Source organism: Tamandua tetradactyla, chromosome 19, assembly GCF_023851605.1.
Source record: "Tamandua tetradactyla isolate mTamTet1 chromosome 19, mTamTet1.pri, whole genome shotgun sequence".
Lineage (NCBI taxonomy): Eukaryota > Metazoa > Chordata > Mammalia > Pilosa > Myrmecophagidae > Tamandua > Tamandua tetradactyla.
In genome coordinates, this window is record NC_135345.1 from 70,387,559 (window position 1) to 70,408,733 (window position 21,175).

The 21,175-nt window shown below is 34.2% G+C and overlaps 1 protein-coding gene across 1 annotated transcript in view; it reads right to left on the reverse strand.

The window, feature by feature from the left end:
• Positions 1-1,006: 1,006 nt before the first annotated feature.
• Positions 1,007-21,175, reverse strand: part of LOC143663303 (UDP-glucuronosyltransferase 2A3-like) — a 108,193-nt gene continuing 88,024 nt past the window's right edge. Inside the window, exons 4-8 of the mRNA XM_077137023.1 lie at positions 20,494-20,642; positions 15,954-16,085; positions 13,435-13,522; positions 12,628-12,847; positions 1,007-1,303 (exon numbers count right to left, since the gene is read on the reverse strand). Coding sequence (XP_076993138.1) covers positions 1,024-1,303; positions 12,628-12,847; positions 13,435-13,522; positions 15,954-16,085; positions 20,494-20,642 — 869 coding nt within the window. The 3' untranslated portion in view covers positions 1,007-1,023. The remainder of the gene's footprint in view (positions 1,304-12,627; positions 12,848-13,434; positions 13,523-15,953; positions 16,086-20,493; positions 20,643-21,175) is intronic.

Consider the following 21,175-nt stretch of genomic DNA (forward strand, 5'->3'; position numbering starts at 1 on the left):
TCTGGAGGTAGAACTAAGACCCGCGTGTCTTACTAAGCCGCCATCTTCTCCGGAAGTCGTCTGATGCATTTACTTTTTTACCAGATCAGAACTTGAATACAATAAAATGATCTTATTTCCAGTGTTAATATTTCTTCTTTTTCTCACAGCAAATTATGATTTTGAAAATATATACTGAGAAGAGATTTTGAGTAATCATGATTTTTAAATTTATGTTAAGAATTAATTCTAAGTTTTTCTATTGTACTTTTGACTCATAGTTTCATAAAATTACTAAATACGCTTTTTTTTAGTTTTTTCCACCAAAATGATGTTCATCTTTAAATGTTGATGATATTCTGCATGAGAAAAAGTAATAATTTTTTATTTTATTGCATTGATTTTCTGCATTGTTTTAAAGCAGTGCGAAGTACAGTCCATTGCACATAGGAAGATATGTAAACCTTAATATTCTAGATGAGCTTTACAGAAATATTGTGAATCTTTCCTAGTGTGATCTCTGTCACAGTTATTATCGATTTATGCTCTAATCCCAATAACATGTGGCAAACAGAAAGACTTGTTTTTATTGAAAAAAATCATTTTCCCATAACAACTAAGCTTCTGTGATGTATCCCTGATTTGTATGGTGTAAGAGAACTTGTGAATTTTACTCTTGAGTTCCCTACATCCATCAAAATCAGCTCATAAGTTGTGCACTCCCCAACAGTTAGCATATTACTGATCAGTATATCACTTAAGGTTAAAAAATAAAGATAGTGAATTTATGAATAGAACATATTAGAATTAGTAATGCCCTTGTGTCAAGAAAATGAGAGGAACGAGGTAGACTCCTGGGAAAAGACAAAAGAAGAATGGGGCATGTTCATTACTTAATAGTCTTGTCAAAATCTCAGCCATGTTACTAGGCTAAGGGAGCACAGAATCAGAAACTGGAAAAGAAGGAGGTGAAATGTTGTCATTAAACTTGTTGACTAGAATAAACAGAATTGTCCCACTTAGGCATTGACAAATTGAAAGTGTTTATTCCCTCTTTTTCTTCTTTCCTGCTTTATTAATTTTTTGACAAAAAAACAAACAACTTTTTGTGACCAAGAATATAGTGGTTGCCACACAGGCCAGCAGGAACCCTATGACATCCAGAGAGTGGTACTGGAGCCAGGTGAGGTCATGAGCTGCTGGCCTAAGGTGCTTGGCTCCTTTGTGGCGCATAACAAACTCGATCCAGAAGACCGCTCGATCCAGGGGCTTTATAGGCTGATCGTGGTGGATTTTTGATAACCTCATAGCATTCTCTTTGTAACTGGAAAAAAAATACACACAGAGAAATTAGGGTCTTTTTGTATTGCAGATAGGTATGTGATACATATTAAGGTTATACAAACAAGGTCCATAGAAGTGTTGAGGAATGTATTAATTTGCTGTGTTATATACTTTGCTGGTTAGGTACTTTTTAACAGTTATAAAGGAGGACGTGAAGAAGAAATATATTCTTAGTAGATGTGTGCACTTGAAGACAGAAAAACATGGATAAACAGTTATAAACATGTATCACACTTTTTCCAAGAAAAATTTAGACAAGTAGAACTACAATTACCACAACTATTGCAAGGCCCAGATGGTGAATGACCCAGATGACAGGACAAGATACATTAAAATCCTTATTTAAATGTGTCCTCTAAATTTTGTCTCACTGAATATGGCTGACACAGGTAGCTGCTAGTCAATAATGCTGCGTTATTTTCTCAGTTTCAAGGGTCATGGCGCCATGATACTTGTTGCTTTGCACTCACTTGTGTGTTTGTGATGCACATATAATGTCTCTTTTAATACTACCAAGGTAGGATGCACAGAAGACTAATTTAAGTGATTGCTTGTCCATAAACATGAACTTTGAATTTTGACGATAAACATCTTCTCACAATGATGGCCTCTAATATACTTGGGAACCAGAGCAGCAGCAGTCATGCAGGTAACAACTCTAACTGCTTTCTGACAGCACAGGGCAGTCTCTGTCTTTTGAAAGACAAAACATGTTTTCTCTTGAAGTTTCTTGGTAGCTGACCCACAAATAGGAGGTTTTTAAGTGCTTTGGGATGGAAATAAAAGTTCCAGCCTAATGGCATCAGTATTAGGGACAAAAGGTGGTGTGTGCAGAGGTATCCAGTTCCAGATAGGACATCCTTGGGGCTGGGCAGGTGAGAAAGTATCCTCATCCATGAATGAACATGCTACTTTAAGTCCAGCATCAGGACTAATTAGTTTTGTGTTTCTTTTGAGAGTGAAGTTGGAAAGAATTGTCAGACTTCCTCACAATTGTTTTAAACCAAAGTAGGGTCAAAATGGTATTTTACATGATTCAGTGTAATATATTTTGGAAAATTATAGTGTTGATGAAAGCCTCTCTCTTGAAATTAGAGGGTTTTTTTCAAAGTTTATTTACTTACAATAGAGATTCACAATTATGTGTATACATATACTTGACTGATAAAACGGTATATGTAATCCAAGTAACAGTAGAGTCTGCTTTCCTGGTAATGTGGTAAGATAACAAGGGTCATGCTCATAATAAAATGGATTATTTTATTTTTAATACAGACTATTCTAAAGTGATATTTTATAATATTCTAATAATTGATACTAATATGTTTTATATATATATATATATATATATTCAAATGCAATGTTTTGCATTCCTTAATTCCTGATGGAATGAAAGAATGAAACATAAATGCAGGCATATACATACACTACTCTACACTCTTGTATTCTCATATAATTTGACAGATAAGGATTGGTTTAGGGTTAACGTTAAGATATTTTCTTGGAAAAATCTACTAGTGCAAATGAATCCATACTGTTTGCTTCAACATCTTCACATTAAAAATGTTTTAAGGGGGATTCATTAAAATGAAGTGGAATGAAAAAATATCACACAACAATGTTGCTATGATATTTAATAAATTGAACAAAATTTTCAACAACTATCAACTGAAGGAATGGTGATAGCCTAATTCATTAGAAATCATTGACACCATTTATGAAAATCCAAAAATTATAGTAAGACTTATTATCTCCTAACTCCCTACCTCACTACTGAATTAGTTTCTATAATTTCTTGAAAACTATGATTTATACATACATATATTAATATGGGTTCATTGACTGAAAAGTGAATGGAATGGAAAATGAACAACTTGGGCTGACTCTTTATGATGGATTCAAGTCACATGTTGCTTTCCTTATTGGAAATGAATTCGTTGGTTTCTTGATCTGATAAACCCTAGCAAAAGGCCATTAAGAGATGGTTTTAAGCAGCCAAGGTTTCTTTAAAAAGCTGCACAAATTCCAATTGATATCATCCTCTCCTCTCCTCCCTTGTTTGGGTTTCTGAAAACTGATTGAAATATTACATCCACCCTTCAAATTTTAGCTCTGAAAAAAGTAACTGAGTTTGAGATAATATGACAACAAGTTTAAATATACCACACCCTCACAGTATCAGGAAAATGCTTTTAAACCAAGATGAAAATCATGGCCTGAAATCACAAAATCAAGGACACATTAATGCTTAAAATATAAATATTAAAGATGAAGAATACAGTCAGCTTAACATAAAACTCAAGGAAGAGATAATTTGAAGTGTATTAGGAATATGAAGTTAAAGAATAAGTGATCAAAAATCAGATGACAAAATTTTAGATGATGAAGGATATTAGAGAACAGTCAAAATAAATTGGTAAAAGTCACACTTTGTAATTAGTAAAGAAATTAGAAAGAGCATTCAATGCTCAAGCAGAAAAGGTCAATTTACCAAATTTTAGGAAATACATAATAGAATCCCCACAAATTAAGAAGACAGAAGTTGATTAACAAATTACAGAGAAAATAATAGAGGAGGATAAAGCAAAAATATTCAATCTAAGGAAATTGCAACCCGATATCCTTGAAATAAAGAATAAAATTTAGGAAAAAAAAACAGTTCTAAAAATAAAAAGCAAAAAGAAATTGTTTTAGGAGAAAAATTGAATTCTTTATTATCCTGGATTTGTAGCATTGTTAGATACACTTTAACCCAGGGAAAAATGCTTGAGATGATTCATAAGGACATTTCACAATTAATTTGTGAATTAGAAAAAATACCTTTTTTCCGATCTGAAAAAACCATCTTTAAAGAGAGAACATGGTTGGGTAGTCTTCAAAATTCTAAAGAGAATATTTTCAGGAAGACAATGGAAAAAGGACAGGAGAACTCATTCCTTCACAAACACACCTACAGAACAGAAGAAACGTTCCAAAGAAATGGTTCTGAGACTTGTAAGATGAGGCAAGAAACATTGCAACATACAAGAAAGAGGTGGACAATGAAAGGGAGAAACTGCTATCAAGAAACTGTGGTAAATGACTGAACTTGGTTGCAGCTCCCAGTGCCGGTTCTCCAATCCTGAAGCTGGCAATTTGAATTGGCCTTCTTCTTTCTCAACTGGTTTCAGCAGAGTAAGCGAGTAAGGAAAGCTTTTACCCCAGTATCAGAGAGAGAGACACAGCACAGTTCAGATATAACTCTTTGCTAATGAAATTGATCCTCTGTGTTCTGCAGCCTTGGTCCTTTCCATACAGGAGACTGGGATTCTTGCAGGGTCATTGTTTCCACACAAAGAGAAATCATGGTGAGTGACTCCACTCTGCTGTGGTTTCTAGTGCACATCCCTCATCCTTGAGGTTGTCAACTTCTGGTTGACTTTGTTCACACCTGGCCAGTTGCGTGGACTAGGAGAGTCAGGAAAGCCCTTTCCCTGGGAACAGAGGGGTCATGGCACAGTTCTGCTCCAACTGTTGCCTGGTAAAATTGATCCTTTTTGTCCCAGAGCCTTGGTCCTTTACAAATAGAACTGTTGATTTCACAGACATAGAAATCATAGTGAATGAATCAATTTGGCCATGGGTCCTAATGTCCATCCCCCTTAAGGCCAGCAGTTTCTGACCATCTCAGATCCTGCCCAGTTGACTCCTATGGTCAGGGTAAGTTAGGGAAGCATGCCTACCAAGGACGAGAGGGAGACATGGCACAGTTCAGATCCAATTGTTGGCTGGTGAAATTGAACCCTTCACCAAACACACCCAGAAAACAGACAGAAATTGTCAAAAGCTGTCTTTCAAAATTAGGCTGAGTTTAAAATATGCAGAGCATATTAACAAGATCTGCCCTACAAGAAATATTAAATGGAGTTCTGCTGGCTGAAAAAAAAAGATAGGAGAGAGAGGTTTGGAAGAGAGTTCACAAATGAGGATTATTAGTAAGAGTAACTGAAAGGTAAAAAGAGAGAAGAAGATGGATTTGACAAACAAATGTCAAAGGATAAAATGGTTTATATAAGTACTGAACTTACAGCAATAACATTGAATGTTAAACTATAAAACCCCTAATCAAGAGAAACAAATTTGCAGCATGGATAAAAAATATCATCTATCTGCATGCTGTTTGCAAAAGACTCATTTTAGACCCAAAGAGACAAATAGGTTCAAAATATAGGATAAGAAAAGATATTCCATCTAAGCAATAACCAAAAAAAAAGCTCGGGGTGGCTATATGAATATCAGATAAAATAGACTTTAAATGCAAAAATTTTATGAGACAACAAAAGACAATATGCATTAACAATGGGAAAAATTTCCAGGAAGAATTAACAATCATAAATATTTATACTCTTAATCAATGTGCCCAAAGTACATGAGGAAAAATTCTCACAAAACTGAAAGAAGTTATGAACAATGTATCATTGTATTATATCTACAGTAAGAGTGGGAGACTTAAATACACCACTTTTTTTAATAGGTAGAGCATCTAAACAGAGGATCGATAAAGAAACAAAGAATTTACATAACATGATGAATGAATCAGATCTAACAGACATATATAGAACATTGCACCCCCAAATCACTATATACATTCTTCTCAAGTGTTCATGGAACATTCTCTAGGTTGGAACACATGCCAGGTGACAAAAAAAGTCTTAATAAACTTAAAAAGATTGAAATTATACAGAGTACTTTCTGTGATCTAATGGAATGAAACTTGAAATAACTAAAAGCCAGAGAACTGAAAAATTCACAAATATATATGTGAAACAACACACTCTTAAAACAATCAGGGGCTCAAAGAAGAAATTACAAAAGAAATCAGCAAATATCTTCAGGTTAATGACAACAACAGCACAATGTCTCAAAACTTATGGGCTGCAAGGAAACCAATGTGGAAATTTATAGCCCTAACTGCCTACACTGAGAAAGAAGTGAAGATTAAAGTCAAAGAACTAACTGAACACATAGAGAAACTAGAAGAAAGAACTGCAAACTATTCCTACAGCAAGGAAAAGGAAAGAAATGACAAAGACTGGAGTGGAAATAAATGCACTGGAAAAAATATACAGAGTATCAATATTACCAGAAGTTGGTTCTTTGAGTAGATCAATAAAACAGACAAACACTTAGCTAGAGTGACCAAAACAAAAATACAGAAGATGTAAATAAATAAAACCAATATTATTATAAGGGGCCATTATCACAGAACCTGAAGAAATACATAAGAACATAAGAGGATAATATGAACAACTGTATGCCAACAAATTGCACAACTAAGATGAAAATGACAAAGTCCTAGAAATACACAAACAACCTACACTAACTTGTGAAGAACTAGAAGACCTCAATAAAAAAAAAATCACACAAAAAAGGAATGAGTCGTTCACCAAACACCTCCCAATACAAAAAAGCCCAGAACCAGATGGCTTCACAGGTGAATTTTACCAAGTATTCCAAGAAGAATTAATAGCAATTCAGCTCAAAATCTTCCAAAAAGTTGAAGAAGAGTGAAAACTAATTTATTTTATGAAGCCAACATCTCCCTAATACCAAAGCTTGAGAAAGATATTACAAGAAAAAAATCTATAGACTATTATAGATGTATAAGTCCTCAACAAAATTCTTGCAAATCAAATCCAAAAGCACCTTGAAAAAATAATATGCCATGACCAAGGGATGTAGGATGGTTCAACCAAGAAAATTAATTTATATAATATAGTACATTAACAAATCAGAAGGGAAAAACCATATGATCATCTTGATTGATGCAGAAAAGGCATTTGACAAAATCTACCATACTTTCTCAATAAATGCACCTGAAAAGGTAGGTATGAAAAGAAACTTCCCCAATGTGATAAAGGGCACATATGAAAAACCACAACTAACATCATACTCAATTGTGAGAGACTGAAAGCTTCCCACTAGGATCAGGCGTAAGACAAGAACGTCCACTGTCACTACTGTTATTCAACATTGTGTTAGAAGGTCTAACAAGAGCAATTAGGCAAGTAAAAAAAATAAAAGGCATCCAAATCAGAATGGAGGAAGTAAAACTTTCACTATTTGCAGACGACATGATCCTCTATTTAGAAAATCCTGAAAAAACTACAGCAAAGCTACTAGAGTTAATAAATGAGGTCTGGAAAAGGACAGGATACAAATCACATGCAAAAATCAGTAGTGTTTCTATATAGAGCTGAGAAGGTAATTATGAAAAAAATTGCATTCACAATAGCAACTAAAAGAATCAAATATCTAAGAATAACTTTACCAAAATGCAAAGGTAGTGTAAACAGAAAACTGCAAAAAACATTTCTAAAAGCAATCAAAGAAGACCTAAATAAATGGAAGGACATTTTATGTTCATGGGTTGGAAGGCTAAATGTTAAGATGTCAATACTGTGTGAAAACCTCATGTCTGATGCTTCTTTTATCTACCTTATGGACAGATGAGTAAAACATAAGGATTAAAAATAAATAAATAATAGTGAGAACAAATGTTAAAATAAATTTAGTAGATCAATGAAAGGAAGGGGTAAGGGGTATGGTATGTATGAATTTTTTTCTGTTTTGTTTTTATTATTTTTCTGAATTGATGCCAATGTTCTAAGAAATGATTATGATGATGAATATGCACTATATGTAGAAAAAAATAAATGAATAAATTTAAAAAAAGAGAAAAATAGATGTCAATACTCTACAAATTGATGCAGATTCAATGCAATACCAATCAAAATCCCAAACAGCTTGCTTTGCATAAATAGAAAAACTATTAATAAGATTTATTTGGAAGGAGAAGGGGTTTCAATAACACACACACAAAATAAAAACAACTTGAAAAAGAAGAATTAAGTGGGTGGACTCTTACTTCCTGACTTTAAAGCATATTAAAAAAACATGGTGGTTAAAACAGCCTGGTATTGATATAAAAATAGACAGAGTGATCAATGGAATCAAATCGAGTACAGAAATAGACTCTCAGATTTATGGTTAATTTATTTTTGACATAGCTCTCAATCCACTCAACCGTGACAGAATAATAACTTCATTAAATTATGCTGGGAGAATTGAATGTCCATAACCAAAAGAATCAATGAAAATTTAAAAATTAACCCAAAATGGTTGAAATATCTAAATGTAAGACACAGTATCATAAAACTCCTCAAAAATATGGAAATATCTTCAAGATCCAAATATAGGCACTAGTTTCCTAGACTGTACATCTAAAGCACAAACAAAGAAATAAAAAATAGATAAATGGGACATTCTCAAATCTGAATACTTAAGTGATTCAAAGGGTTTTGTCAAAAGGGTGAAAAAGGATTCGACTCAGTTGGAGAAAATATTTGGAAGCTCCATATTGATATCTAGAATACACACAGAAATCCTACAACTCAACAATGAAAGACCAAGAACCCAATTTAAAAATGGGCAACAGATATGAATACTCATTATTCTAAAAAGGATATACAAATGGCTTAAAAAAGCTCATGAAAAGATGCTCAGCTTCACTAGCTTTTAGGGAAATGCAAATCAAAACCACATTGAGCTATCACTTCACATCTACTAGAGTGACTGTTGGTAAACAGACAGGAAACCTCTAGTGTTAGAGAGGATGTGTGAAATAGGAACACTTATTCACTGCTAGTAAGAATGTAAAATGGTACGGTCACTGTGGAAAACAGTTTGGCAGTTCTTCAGAAAACTAAGTATAGAGTTTCCCTACAATCTGGCAATCCTGATACTTGGTATATATCAATAACTGAAAGCAAGGATGCAATCAGATATTTGCACATTAAAGATCATAATGGCATTAGTCACAATTTTGAAAAGATGAAAACAACTGACATACCCATCAACTGACAAATCGATAAACAATATGTGCTATATACATACAATGTAACATTATTGAGCGGTAAGAAGGAATGAAGTTCTGATGTATGCAACTACGTGGATGAACCTTGAGGACATTATTTTGAAAGAAGTAAGTCAGACACAAAAAGACAAGTATTGTATGATCTCATTAATTTGATCTGAGTATAATTTGTAAACTCATAAACATAGAATTCAGAGTATATGTTATCAGGAGACATAATGGGGCTAGATAATGAGGAGTGGTTGCTTAAGATGTGCAGAGTTTTTAACTAGGTTAAATATAAGTATGTGGAAATGGATAGAAGTGATGGTAGTACATAATTGTGAGTATAACAGTGTCGAATTGTGTGTAAATGCAATTGATAGGGGAGGTTTAGATTCATGCATGTCATGAGAAGGAAAGCCTGAGGTCAAAACGTGTATATATATAACAACAGTAAATCTTGTGGTAGATGAAAATTAGTACAAATATGAAAAATTTCTCCCATGAACTAGGAAAAAATGTATGAAACTGTTATAAGAAGTTAGTAGTAGAATGGTGTATAAGAAAAAATGCAACTATTGCAAACTATGGACTATATTTAATGACAATATCTTAATATTCTTTCATAAGCAGTAAGAAATGTACCATTTTAATGATAGGGGTTAATGATGGGATAAGGGGTGTGGAATGTTTTGGTTTTTCTCCCTTTTTTTTTTTGGAATAATGAAAATGTTCTAAAATTAATTGTGGTGCTTAATGCACAACTATGTGATGATACTGTGAGCCATTGATTGTATACTTTGGATGGGTTTTATAGAATGTGAATATATCTTAATAAAATGACATTAAAACAAAGTGTTAAGTAAACATTCTAAACCAGAAGTCTACGAGTAATATTTACAAAGTCCTGAAGAAAAGAGAGACTTAAGTATATTATACTTAGGCAATGTTCATTCTTACATAAAGACAATAAACAAACATTGCTAAACTTTATCACAGAGAGTTGAAATCTATGACTTTTTATTTAAAAAAATCTATATAAGATTCTCAGCGAGGAAACCAATCCAAAAATACTTTGGAATATAGAATGTCTAATTGAAAGACGGATAATGAACATTGAATCCATTGAAATATAGCAAAAGAACTTAACAAGGGTAAGGATAATAAATGCAGCACATTAACATATTGAAATTGGCATATAAGTAAAACAAATTGTAAATTATATTACTTCCATAGCAGTTATTTATATGATAATGACTAAATTTAAAGTCATGAAGTATAAAATAATGACTCAAACCATTTTATACGTTGTACTAGTTTGAAATTGTTAGGTAGCCCGTAAAAGCCATGTTCTCTCAATCCTGATCCAATCTGGTAGGACCAGACCACTGTTTGGCATGGAACCTTTGATTAGAGTGTTTTCATGGAGATGTGACACACATAATTGTGGGTGTGACCTTTTGATTAGATGGAGATGTGACCCCACACATTCAAGGTGAGTCTTAATTAATTTACTAGAATCCTTTAAAAAGGGAGACATTTGGAAGAAAGCGCAGTTGCTTCAGAGAAGACATTCAAAGATGCTTGAAGTTGGCACTTCAAGCCAGGTGAGCCAATAGAGTTCTGCCTGTTGTTGGCCAGCTCAGCTCTCTGCTTGGCACTTCAAGCAGAGAGAGAGCAGGTACCTAGAGACATTTGGAGATGCAGAGCCCAGCAGACATTGCTATGTAGCTTTCCATGAGATGCTAAGCTAAGAGATGAAACTCAGAGTTTTGCCCCAGAGTAGCTAAGTCAAGACCCACAGACACTTAGAAAGGAGGTCGCTGGAATCAGAAGTTAGAAGTAATGGATCTGGGAAGAAGGACCAGCAGATGCCAGCCACGTGACTTTCCACGTGACAGACATTGGCCTTTCTTCAGAGTTAAGGTATCTTTCTCCAGATGTCTTAGTTTGGGTATTTTTAAGGCCTTTGAATTGTAACTTGTAACAACAAATTCTCTTTCAAAAGCCGTTCCATTTCTAGTGCATTGCATTCTGGCAGCATTAGCAAATTGAAACACATAACATATTAATTATCTAAGGGAACTCTTTAAGAGAAAAATGAATGAAGAGATCTATCTGAAATTCAATAAAGTTTACGTTTCATTTTGATTTATTTCTCAGTTAAATCAAATGATATTATATTTGACATACAATTTTAAAGAGCCACAAATAGTACAAACCAATATTTATAAAATTATTAATTCATCTACAACTCTTCCTGTATTATGTGTTTAGTGATGAATGGTTTATACTCTGTGTTAACAATGATCACTTCAGAATGACTAATATCAAGCAAATTATCTCTTCCATTTCTGTCCTCACCTAATGGTTTGCAAAAATAAACAGATCTTTCTGGAAAAAACTGAGAATTTTTGTGAGCCGTAATATTATATATTCACGCTGAAAAATATTTTGATGGAATATCTGGGGTCATCAGTTTTTAATTTCAGTTTCAGTAAAACACTTGGCTTTGTAAATTAACTGAAATGTAATTTTTATATTTGTCATCTTTTGGAGGTTATTTGAAAATAAACCACCCAGAAAAATTACATTTTTTTAAATAGTAGATGAAAAATATTCTCTCTATTTTGATCGTCCTGCCAAGGAAGGCAAATCTCACATGCCAGGACTTTTAAATGCTGTTTACTGGGATCAGGCTTCTGGACAGGGCTTGGGTGCTGCAGATGACAGGAGCCAGGTGAGCCAATAGACTTCTGCCTGTTGTTGGCCAGCTCAGCTCTCTGCTTTGGCTTACTCTCCCTCCCTAAGTCAGGAAGGGGAGGACTGAGGTGTCTTTAACCTCCTTGAGGGTTTGGCCATTAATCAATTAGAGGGTAAGGGATCTGAGCCTCCAACTTTTCATCTATAGAGCAACCTTCATATTAAACATATATTCATATTAAAAATATATTCATATCTGAATATAAAATATATTCATATGTTTTCTATGAATTACAGATGCTTTAATGCATCAGGCTTTGTGAACAAGCCTTATCTGAAGATTCTTTCTGTGGACAGAGTGCAGATCTGCTGCATTAGGCTGTGAGAAGAGTGTGCTGTGCCTGAGGCCTCCAGAGAAGTGAAATCTGAGTCAGGGGTCCTGCTATGCCTGACCCCCAGGTCTGAGGTCCCTAGTGGCTAGGAGAGAGGAAGTTCCCACCCCATCTCAGGCCTCTCCACATACATCTCAGAAACTATTCTTTATTTTTACAGTCCTGACATGGCTGTCTCAGCCTGGAGTGTGCTCATGGATGCAGCATTTCCAGCATTTCCAGGACGTAGTGTGTGGCGAGAGGTGGAGTGAAGAGAAGGTGCTTCAGAAGCTCTTCCCATGCGAACACTGGACATTTTCTAAAAGTACTTACGAGGGTTCGTTAATGACTGTTCTCAAAGCTCGGAGCAAATCTGCACTTGTCATGGTGTCTATGCTCACATCCACAGCTGCTCCTTTGGCCTTCATGTTCAGGATGTTGTCAGGCTGATCAACAAAGAGCGGAATTCCCACCAGAGGGACCCCGTGATAAATAGCCTCATAGATCCCATTCATTCCACCATGAGTGACAAACGCCCTTGTTTTAGGATGACCTAGTTTGAGGGTTGGGGGAGAAGTAGGGGAGACTTTCATCATAATATGTTAATATAATTTCAGAGACTAAATGGAAAAAACAACAACAGGATTAATCACTCAAGAAGGAAACATTTTCTATAAAAGCTAAACACCTGTCACTTTGCTAGCACAGGAAATTGCAGCCTAGGAAAGAATGACTTCACACCTTTGCATTTTTAGGAAGGTTTCACTGGAGAGATGCTGCCTGAACTGAGCCTGGAACTTGAAGACTAATGAGTCTGAACTGAGGATACAGTTAAGTCAATCATAGGAAATATGAATCTATAAAATTGGTGGAGAATTATTGTATTCTATCTGCTTTAAAATAGGAAATAAAATTGGAACTTTACAATTATTAAATATGCCTTGAAATTTCTTGTTGTTAAATAGTTTCTCAGGGTGGGCCATGGTGGCTCAGCAGGCAGAGTTCTTGCCTGCCATGCCAGAGGACCCGGGTTCGATTCCCTGTAGCTGCCCATGTAAAAAAAAATAAAAATAAAAAAATAGATAGTTACCCAACTTATCCCTCATGGAACTTTACAGGTTTTCTCCCCTATAATCTTACCAAGAAGATCATTCTGGGGTATCCAGTCATAGAGCCGAGTATTGGCTCCTAATGTGGTTGGTTCCTTTCCTTTGTATCTCCATAAAACCTGTGGTAGAAAATGAATTTATTTCACAAGTAAAACCCCAAGATAATGGCATTTTAAGGCTTTAGAACCATTTACAAATCACATAATCACAGTTCTTTCTGATCCAGTTTCAGGTAATAGATGAGAGGTGGAAACAGTAGAAATAGTGAATGAATTAGTAAGATTGTTTAAAACTGCCTTTTTATTTAAAGAATTGCTTATAATTTATTATTGTTTATTAGGTATAGTATTAATATTTTGACAGTAGTGAATTAAGAAAATTTGGGTTGTGAAATTACAAGTGCAGGATGGAAAAATAAATTAGCACTGGTTTAATCAAGATATGGAGTTAAACGTATTGCAGAAAACATGGATTTGTTGGCAAATTTAAGTTACTGGGCCAAACTCATTCTCATGGTTCAATTTTATGTTTATCACAAAATAATATTGACAATTGTCATTTAAAAGCTTTGGGTTATGATATTATAGTAACAAAATTAGAAAATATGCACATTTTGATCAATTAGGGTTGAGAGTTAAAATTTATTGAAGACAATATAATTTCTGTGTAAATTTACATTACTGGGACTTACTAACTCTCACTTTAAAAATCCAACATTTTCATAAATATAATTTGCTTTATAGTTTGCATGTCTTTTATTTGAAAGATTGATTTCATTTCTTTCTCCTTTCCTCTCTTTTTTCTTTCATTCCTCCCTTTCTTCCATTCTCTCTCTTACCCCTACTCTCTTTTCCCTTTCTTTCTTCCTCTCTCTCTGTCTGCCTCCTTCCTTCCCTCCCTCCCCCTCTTCCTTTTATCTTTAAAACAAATTTTTTGAATGAGAATGAAAGGAGTGGTTTGCTTTCACTCTATTCTTCTATTAAGTTTCTTGTTAGGATAGGAACCTTTTGTTACATACTTTTTACTCTTCGGGAAGTCTATTAGACTAAGTTCAGATTAAATAATAAATAAAGGTATAGATATCCTATACTTTTACCTGAAAACAATTAAACACAGAATCAAAGTTAACATACTCAATTAGTAAACTTGTTCTGATAATATTTCATTTGTTTTAACAAATATATAGATAAAAGGAGCCCTTGGAGAGTCCATAAGTAGCAATATCCAAAGTGTTGAATCTAGAAATGTAGTGACAACAATTTAAGATTAATTGAATATCATAATTAAGGAAATGTATATTGCTTGATGATAATATTAAGATTTTACATGATTTTTGACTATAGAATACTATATGCGGTAAGACTAAATGAATCTAGACTGCTACTTCTAACTCAATTAAGCACCAATATAGTCTTAGGAGTGCCTGGAGATATGGAGTAATTATTGAGCACAATTCTTCTCCACTTTTAGTCATTTCAGTTCTCTTTTTCCCAGAACTTGGAACTAAAATAGTTCAGAACTTTTGTGAGTAGTCAGACCAGATCTTATTTTCAGATACTGGAATATTAATAGGGGCCTAATGCTTTCATGTTTATTGTCTTTAAAACATATGACTACAAAAATATATTTCCCCAGTAATTCCAAGGCTGATGAGAAAACTGACCATGTGTTCCTAAATACACTATTTTAATATTTAACAAACTTTTACTTAATGATCTTGATTGTTATACAAGATAGCCATAGCTTTCAAATTATACAAGATTAATAATGTTCTATAATGAATTTCCACAGTCATCTCAAAGGAGCACTCTTGGCTACATTTTCTTTCCAATTGCTATTGTAGCTGCATGTGGTGACTTGGAATTATGTACCTCAAAAATACATGTTCTTTATCTTAACCCTTTCCTGGGTGTGAACCCATTGTAAATAGTACCTTTTGATGAGTTGACTTATTTTATGGTGTGGCCAAACTAATCAGGATGAATCTTAATTCTATTACTTGAGTTTTTTATTAGCAGAATAAAATTCAGACAGAAAGAGAGAAAACCATGAGAAGAAATAGGAAATCAATGAGATCCAGAGAAACTAAGAGAGGCCTCCATATGCATTGCTCTATGAAAGAAAGGCAAAGGACAGAATTGGCAACAGAATGCCAGTCTCCTGGGAGAACATCTCACTTAATGATTTATTTAAAATTCTAGCCTCAAAATGAGACTATAAATTCCTGCTGTTAAGCCAAGCCAGTGCATGGTATTTGTTTTCACAGCCAGAAACTAAAACAGTTTTTGGTACCAGCAAGTGGGGTGCAGCAATTATAAATACCTAAAATGTGGAAACAGATTTGGAAATGGGTAATGGGTAGTGGCAGAAAAATTTGATGTGTTTGATAGGAAGAGCCTAAAATGCTTTGAAAAGACTGTTGATAGAAATGTGAATGCAAAATTTACTTCTGATGCGACCTTAAAGGAAAAGATGAATGTGTTATTGGAAATTGAAAGAAAGTTTTGCAGAAACTAAAACAATGTCAACAAGATAAGCTGTTGAACTAACCTTCTGTGGGATCTGGGCAAGGGCAGAGGCAATGAGATTGGCCTTTTCTTTTGGGAGGTTTTTGACCATTGACCCAAGAGAAAACACCACAACACCATCTTCACCTGAGCTCTGGACAAATTCTTCCATTTCCTGCAGAGAAAAAAAACCCAAAAACCTCTATTACAAAAGTCCAGTATCAAAAGAAAAGCATTAAGGTTCACTTGAATTTCTGAAGTTGAAGATTCAAGCAAAGGGCAAAAACCACTGTTAGGCTCTATTAAAAGAAGAAAAATTTAATTTCTTTAGGAGTAAATATATCTCATATTTATGGCTTACATATATAGTTAGTGATTATCAGGAATGGCATTAATCAAATAATTACACAAAAGCAATAGATGATAAAAGGACAGCCTTTTTACCTGGTTGATGAACACTGTTATCCCCCAGGTTTAAACTTACCAAACACTGGGTTGTTAATAAAATGTAAAAATATTACTTGGAAGTAAGCTTAAGGAAGTGTCCTGAAGTGGGCTTCTAGAATTTTTAGCAAGCTATTTTATATCCAATAGCGTATTAGTAAATTCATCATCTTTCTTTTCAGACAGAGGTTCAAGATTATTTTTCTCAAGTTTACACATTCCTGATTAATCAGTCTAAGAAGACATTTGTTAAGAATGGAACATATGATAATATATTTAAAAAAAGGATCACATGGTGAATGTTGGTATACCACAAAAAATATTATGGCAGTACTTCTTTGTCTTCTTTTATGTACAAAACTTCCATATGACTGAAACACTGGCTTCTTTACTTAGTTTGAGTCTTATGCCAGAATTGTTAGGCAATTTCCTGTGTCAAGACTTACACTTTTGGAAGTTTGACACTGCCGCCTATGGGTTTAGAGGTATTAACATCATAATCTATGTGAATGTTATCCTCTAAATATATGTCATACATTCTGTATGCAACCATTTGTAGCACCTTACCATATTCTCAGTTTATGGATACGAATATCATCAGGGAAGAGGAAACATATTAGGTGAAAGTAGATGGACATTTCTCATCTTGAATTAATGTTAGTGAAACATCTGAGAAGTCAAAGAAACTAGTGTTGTACTATTTTGATTCATCTATCCCAAACAACTTTGTGTATGTCTGTGTTTATGTACAAATGTACATAAAAAGGTACATATGTGTCAGTTGAATTTTGAATCCTGATTTCACTCTATCCCAGTTTTAATTTTATTTTTGTCCTCCTAGTGTTATTTTTAATGCAATTTTATTGAGATATAGATGCATAACATATAATCATCCAAACCATAGAATCAATGGCTCTGTGGTTTCATCAGATAGAAAAATCTAATTTCTTTAGGAGTAAATATATCTCTTATAATTATAGATTCATTACCACAATCAATTTTAAAACATTTTCATTACGCCAAAGAAAAAAATAAAAATAAAAAGAACAACCAGAAGATCCCCAAACCCTTTATACCTGTCCCCCGCCATTATTTTTTATCTTTATTTTATTATTCATCTGCCCACACATTGGATAAGTGGAGTGTCAGTCACAAGGTTTTCACAATCACAAGGTCACACTATAAAAGCTATATAGTTGTACAATCTTCTTCAAGAATGAAGGCTACTAGATTAAAAGTTCAACAATTTCAGGTATTTTCTTGTAGCTATTCTAATACACTAGAAACTAAAAAGAAATGTCTATATATGCATAAGAATAACCTCCAGAGTGACCTCTCGACTCTATTTGAAATCTTTTAGCCATTGAAACTTTATTTTGTTTCATTTTTTTCCCCCTTAGACCAAGAAGTTTTTTCAATCCCATGATGCCAGGGCCAGGCTCATGCATAGGAGTCATATCCCAAGTTGCCAGGTATATTTTCCCTTCTTGCAGTCATGTCCTAGGTAGGGAGAGAGCTGTGATTGCACCTGCCGAGTTGGCTTAGAAAGAGAGGCCACATTTGAGCAACAAAAGAGCTTCTCTGTGGGTGACTCTTAGGCATAATTATAAGTAAGCTTAGTTTCTTCTTTGCATGAATAAGTTTCATGAGGGCAAGCCTCATAATCAAGGGCTTGGCTTATTAAATTTGGAGTTCCTAATGCTTGAGAGAATATCAGAAGTTCCCCAGGTGGGGAAGTTTAATATTTCCACATTTTCCCCCAGTTCCTCAAAGGGATTTTGCAAACAGTTTTTTATTTTCTGCTCAAATTACTCTGGTAGGTGTTGGGATATTATATGAACTTGTACAAAGTAACAAGATCCCATTCCCTATTCAAGGTTCTACGTAAGTATATTATTTGAATTGACTGACCATACAGGTTAAATTAGATAGTGTGCTGCTAGAAAATATAAATTTTGTAGCAAATAAACATCTCTTCCTTTGGTCTCCTAGGAGCTGAAGTTTAAAATAATAAAATAAAAAAAAAATACAGGTAATATCATTCTTTACCCTGTATTCTGATTTATCGTAGCCCTAACCAGATCAACTGACCACCAGAGTTTGCCAGTCAAAAACTGGAGTTTGGTACCTGACTTTTGAGTCCACTTTCTATGTGTACAACCCTTTTCCAGTATTTTGAGCTCAGCTGATTCCATAATCTTCTCTGTTTTTTTTGTTTGTTTGTTTGTTTTTCTTTTTTATCTGCCCACCTCCTCTCTGCCAGGAGAGACCTCAGGATTGCTTTCATGCTTGTTCTGAGTTTATCTATGATCAGAGCTTGTTTTCAGCACTTCAAATTTGTTAATTAAATCTGCAATTGAAGCTTGTTTGATCCCTCCTTGCTTTGCTCCTAGTAAAGTCATGTCGACAAGAATTCTGAAAGCTTTGGAATAGAAAGTCACATGACAATCAGAAACATTGCCTTAATGAGGTGTATGCTTTGGTGTTACGTATATACATACAAACTCTATTATACATACTTATCTTATATGCTATAAATTTGCAACATCTTTTAAAAAAATTTATTTTTCCCATAGGAAAGTGTTTCCAGAACAACCTGCAGTGCCAGTGAGGAAGGGGAACCAGACTCTACAGTTCAGGAGATTTTCCTTACAGTTCTGTGCTATGAATTCAGTCTTTCCTCCTGTTCCAGACTGGTGTACAATGTGTGTCTGGTCATGGAAGTCCCCAGTGTCATTTTTATTTTGTGTATTCATTGACTGACTTAAATCATTCAGAAGAGTTATAAATCATGATTGGTATTCACATTTCTTTAACTTCTATATCAGTAGATAAACTGAATTTGAAAGGCAATAATTTTCTCCTTGTATCATTTATCTGATAAGTTTTTGTGAAATCATGAGATTCATGTGATGTATTTGTGCTTATCAGGGGAAAGGTTGAGATGGGAGGCTGGGAGGTAGAAGGACAAGCATAATAATGCTCAATGAGAAACGATCTAGAAAGCCATGATTATGTCCCATCTCTTTCTATAGTTCTAGTTAAACTGTCATTCATTATTTTCTATAATACCAACTCTCAATGGTTCTTGGTTTACAACCATAATTTCACTGCTAAGCAAAAGGATATTCAGAATCCTGAAATGAAACTTCATACATCAATAGGAATATAATCATATAAGAAAATAAAGGACTCTCCTGGGAATAACATTTATGCTGATACATTCTATACAGGTTTTGCTCATTTTCCCACAACTCATATAAATAGGGTCTGTATTCTAATTGTCTATTGATAATTAAATACGATATTCTAATGCTTATCTAGTATTTTCTTTGATTCTCAATACAGTTAGCTTGGACTGTACATTTATACTTTGATGTATGTTATATGATTTTCTTTTTCCATACAAAAAAGGGCACATTTATAAAGAACCAATCCAACATTTGGATATCTCAGTTCTATGAGCTCTACTATATGCTAATGAATCACAGACTATTTCTATTGCCTTCTGCTGAAATTGAGACATTGTACTACCCAAATATTCCTTGAAAACTCCCCTGAAAATTGCATTATCTCTTCACAGTGATTAGGTCTATAATGAGCTCATCATCCTCAGTTCAAGGAACTTTTTCCACTAAGGGTTTCCTATCTCAGTAAAATTCACTAGTGTCCAAATAAAACCCCATGATAGAAATTGAAGTCCTCATCAAATCTATATCTACCCTCAACATTTCCTATTATTCACCAAATCTGTGGCTTCAGCCCAAAGTTCTTTAGAAAGGAATTCATTTCTCTCCTATCATGGTAAATTGTGTTATTCAGAACACTGTCATACTTGTTAGCCCCCTAGTGATTTCTTGGCTCTAATTTTCCACCCTTCTAATTCATCCCCTGAGTGATAACCACAAGGACATTTTTAAGGAGTGTCCATGTCGTTCTTCTGTTTAATATTTTAATGTAAAGACAAACATACTTAATATTACTTAGAATAGCACCTGTGACCTGGAAAAAATTACTGAAATGGCAACCTAAAATGATTTAATCCATGTGTCTGTTATGAAGGGGTGATCTTTAACAGAAAATAAGGATCAGATATAATGCCATGAGGTACATAAAATCTTCCAATTTAACAGAATTACCTTAGGTAAAGGTTTGGCAGGCTTGCAGTGCAATCCTCCCACAAACTCAAAATTAGGCAAGTACGGACGAGGGTATTCAAAATCCCAATATGTTCGGATTAGCCAAATTTCAGCTTTCCCCACAGTCTCACATAATGTAGTGGGTCTTCCTGGAGGAGAAGGAAAATGGTGGATGGAAGAATTAGCATAAAAGATCAATGGGAACAATTCTATCACTCATTAAGTAAGTAATGAGCTCTGAAAGGAAAAGCAATTCGTATTCTGTAGAAATTCATGGGTTCTGGATGTCAAATACAAGGGTGCACTAGAGTTCTAATGGGAAACAATGAGGGAAAAATATATAAATAAGAAAGACAGGAATAAGAAAACTGAACAGGAGCAAAAAGAATGAAAAAAATTAAGGATAAAAGGAAAGATGGAAGGAAGGCAGGAAGTAGGAATGAAAGAAGATGGAAGGAAGAGGAAGAGAAAAGTGATAGAGGGAAATGAATGGAGGCAGTAGAAAGGGAGAGAGAGGGAATTGGGGAAAAAATAACTGAATGTAAGTATATTGTCATCACAATAAATTCAATAAAAATGTATCCACAACACCAAGATACTGATGAATTTATTACTCACTTTTTACTCTCTGGTTAAATTAGAGATAGATCAGACACACCATATCTCTACCAAAACAACTCTC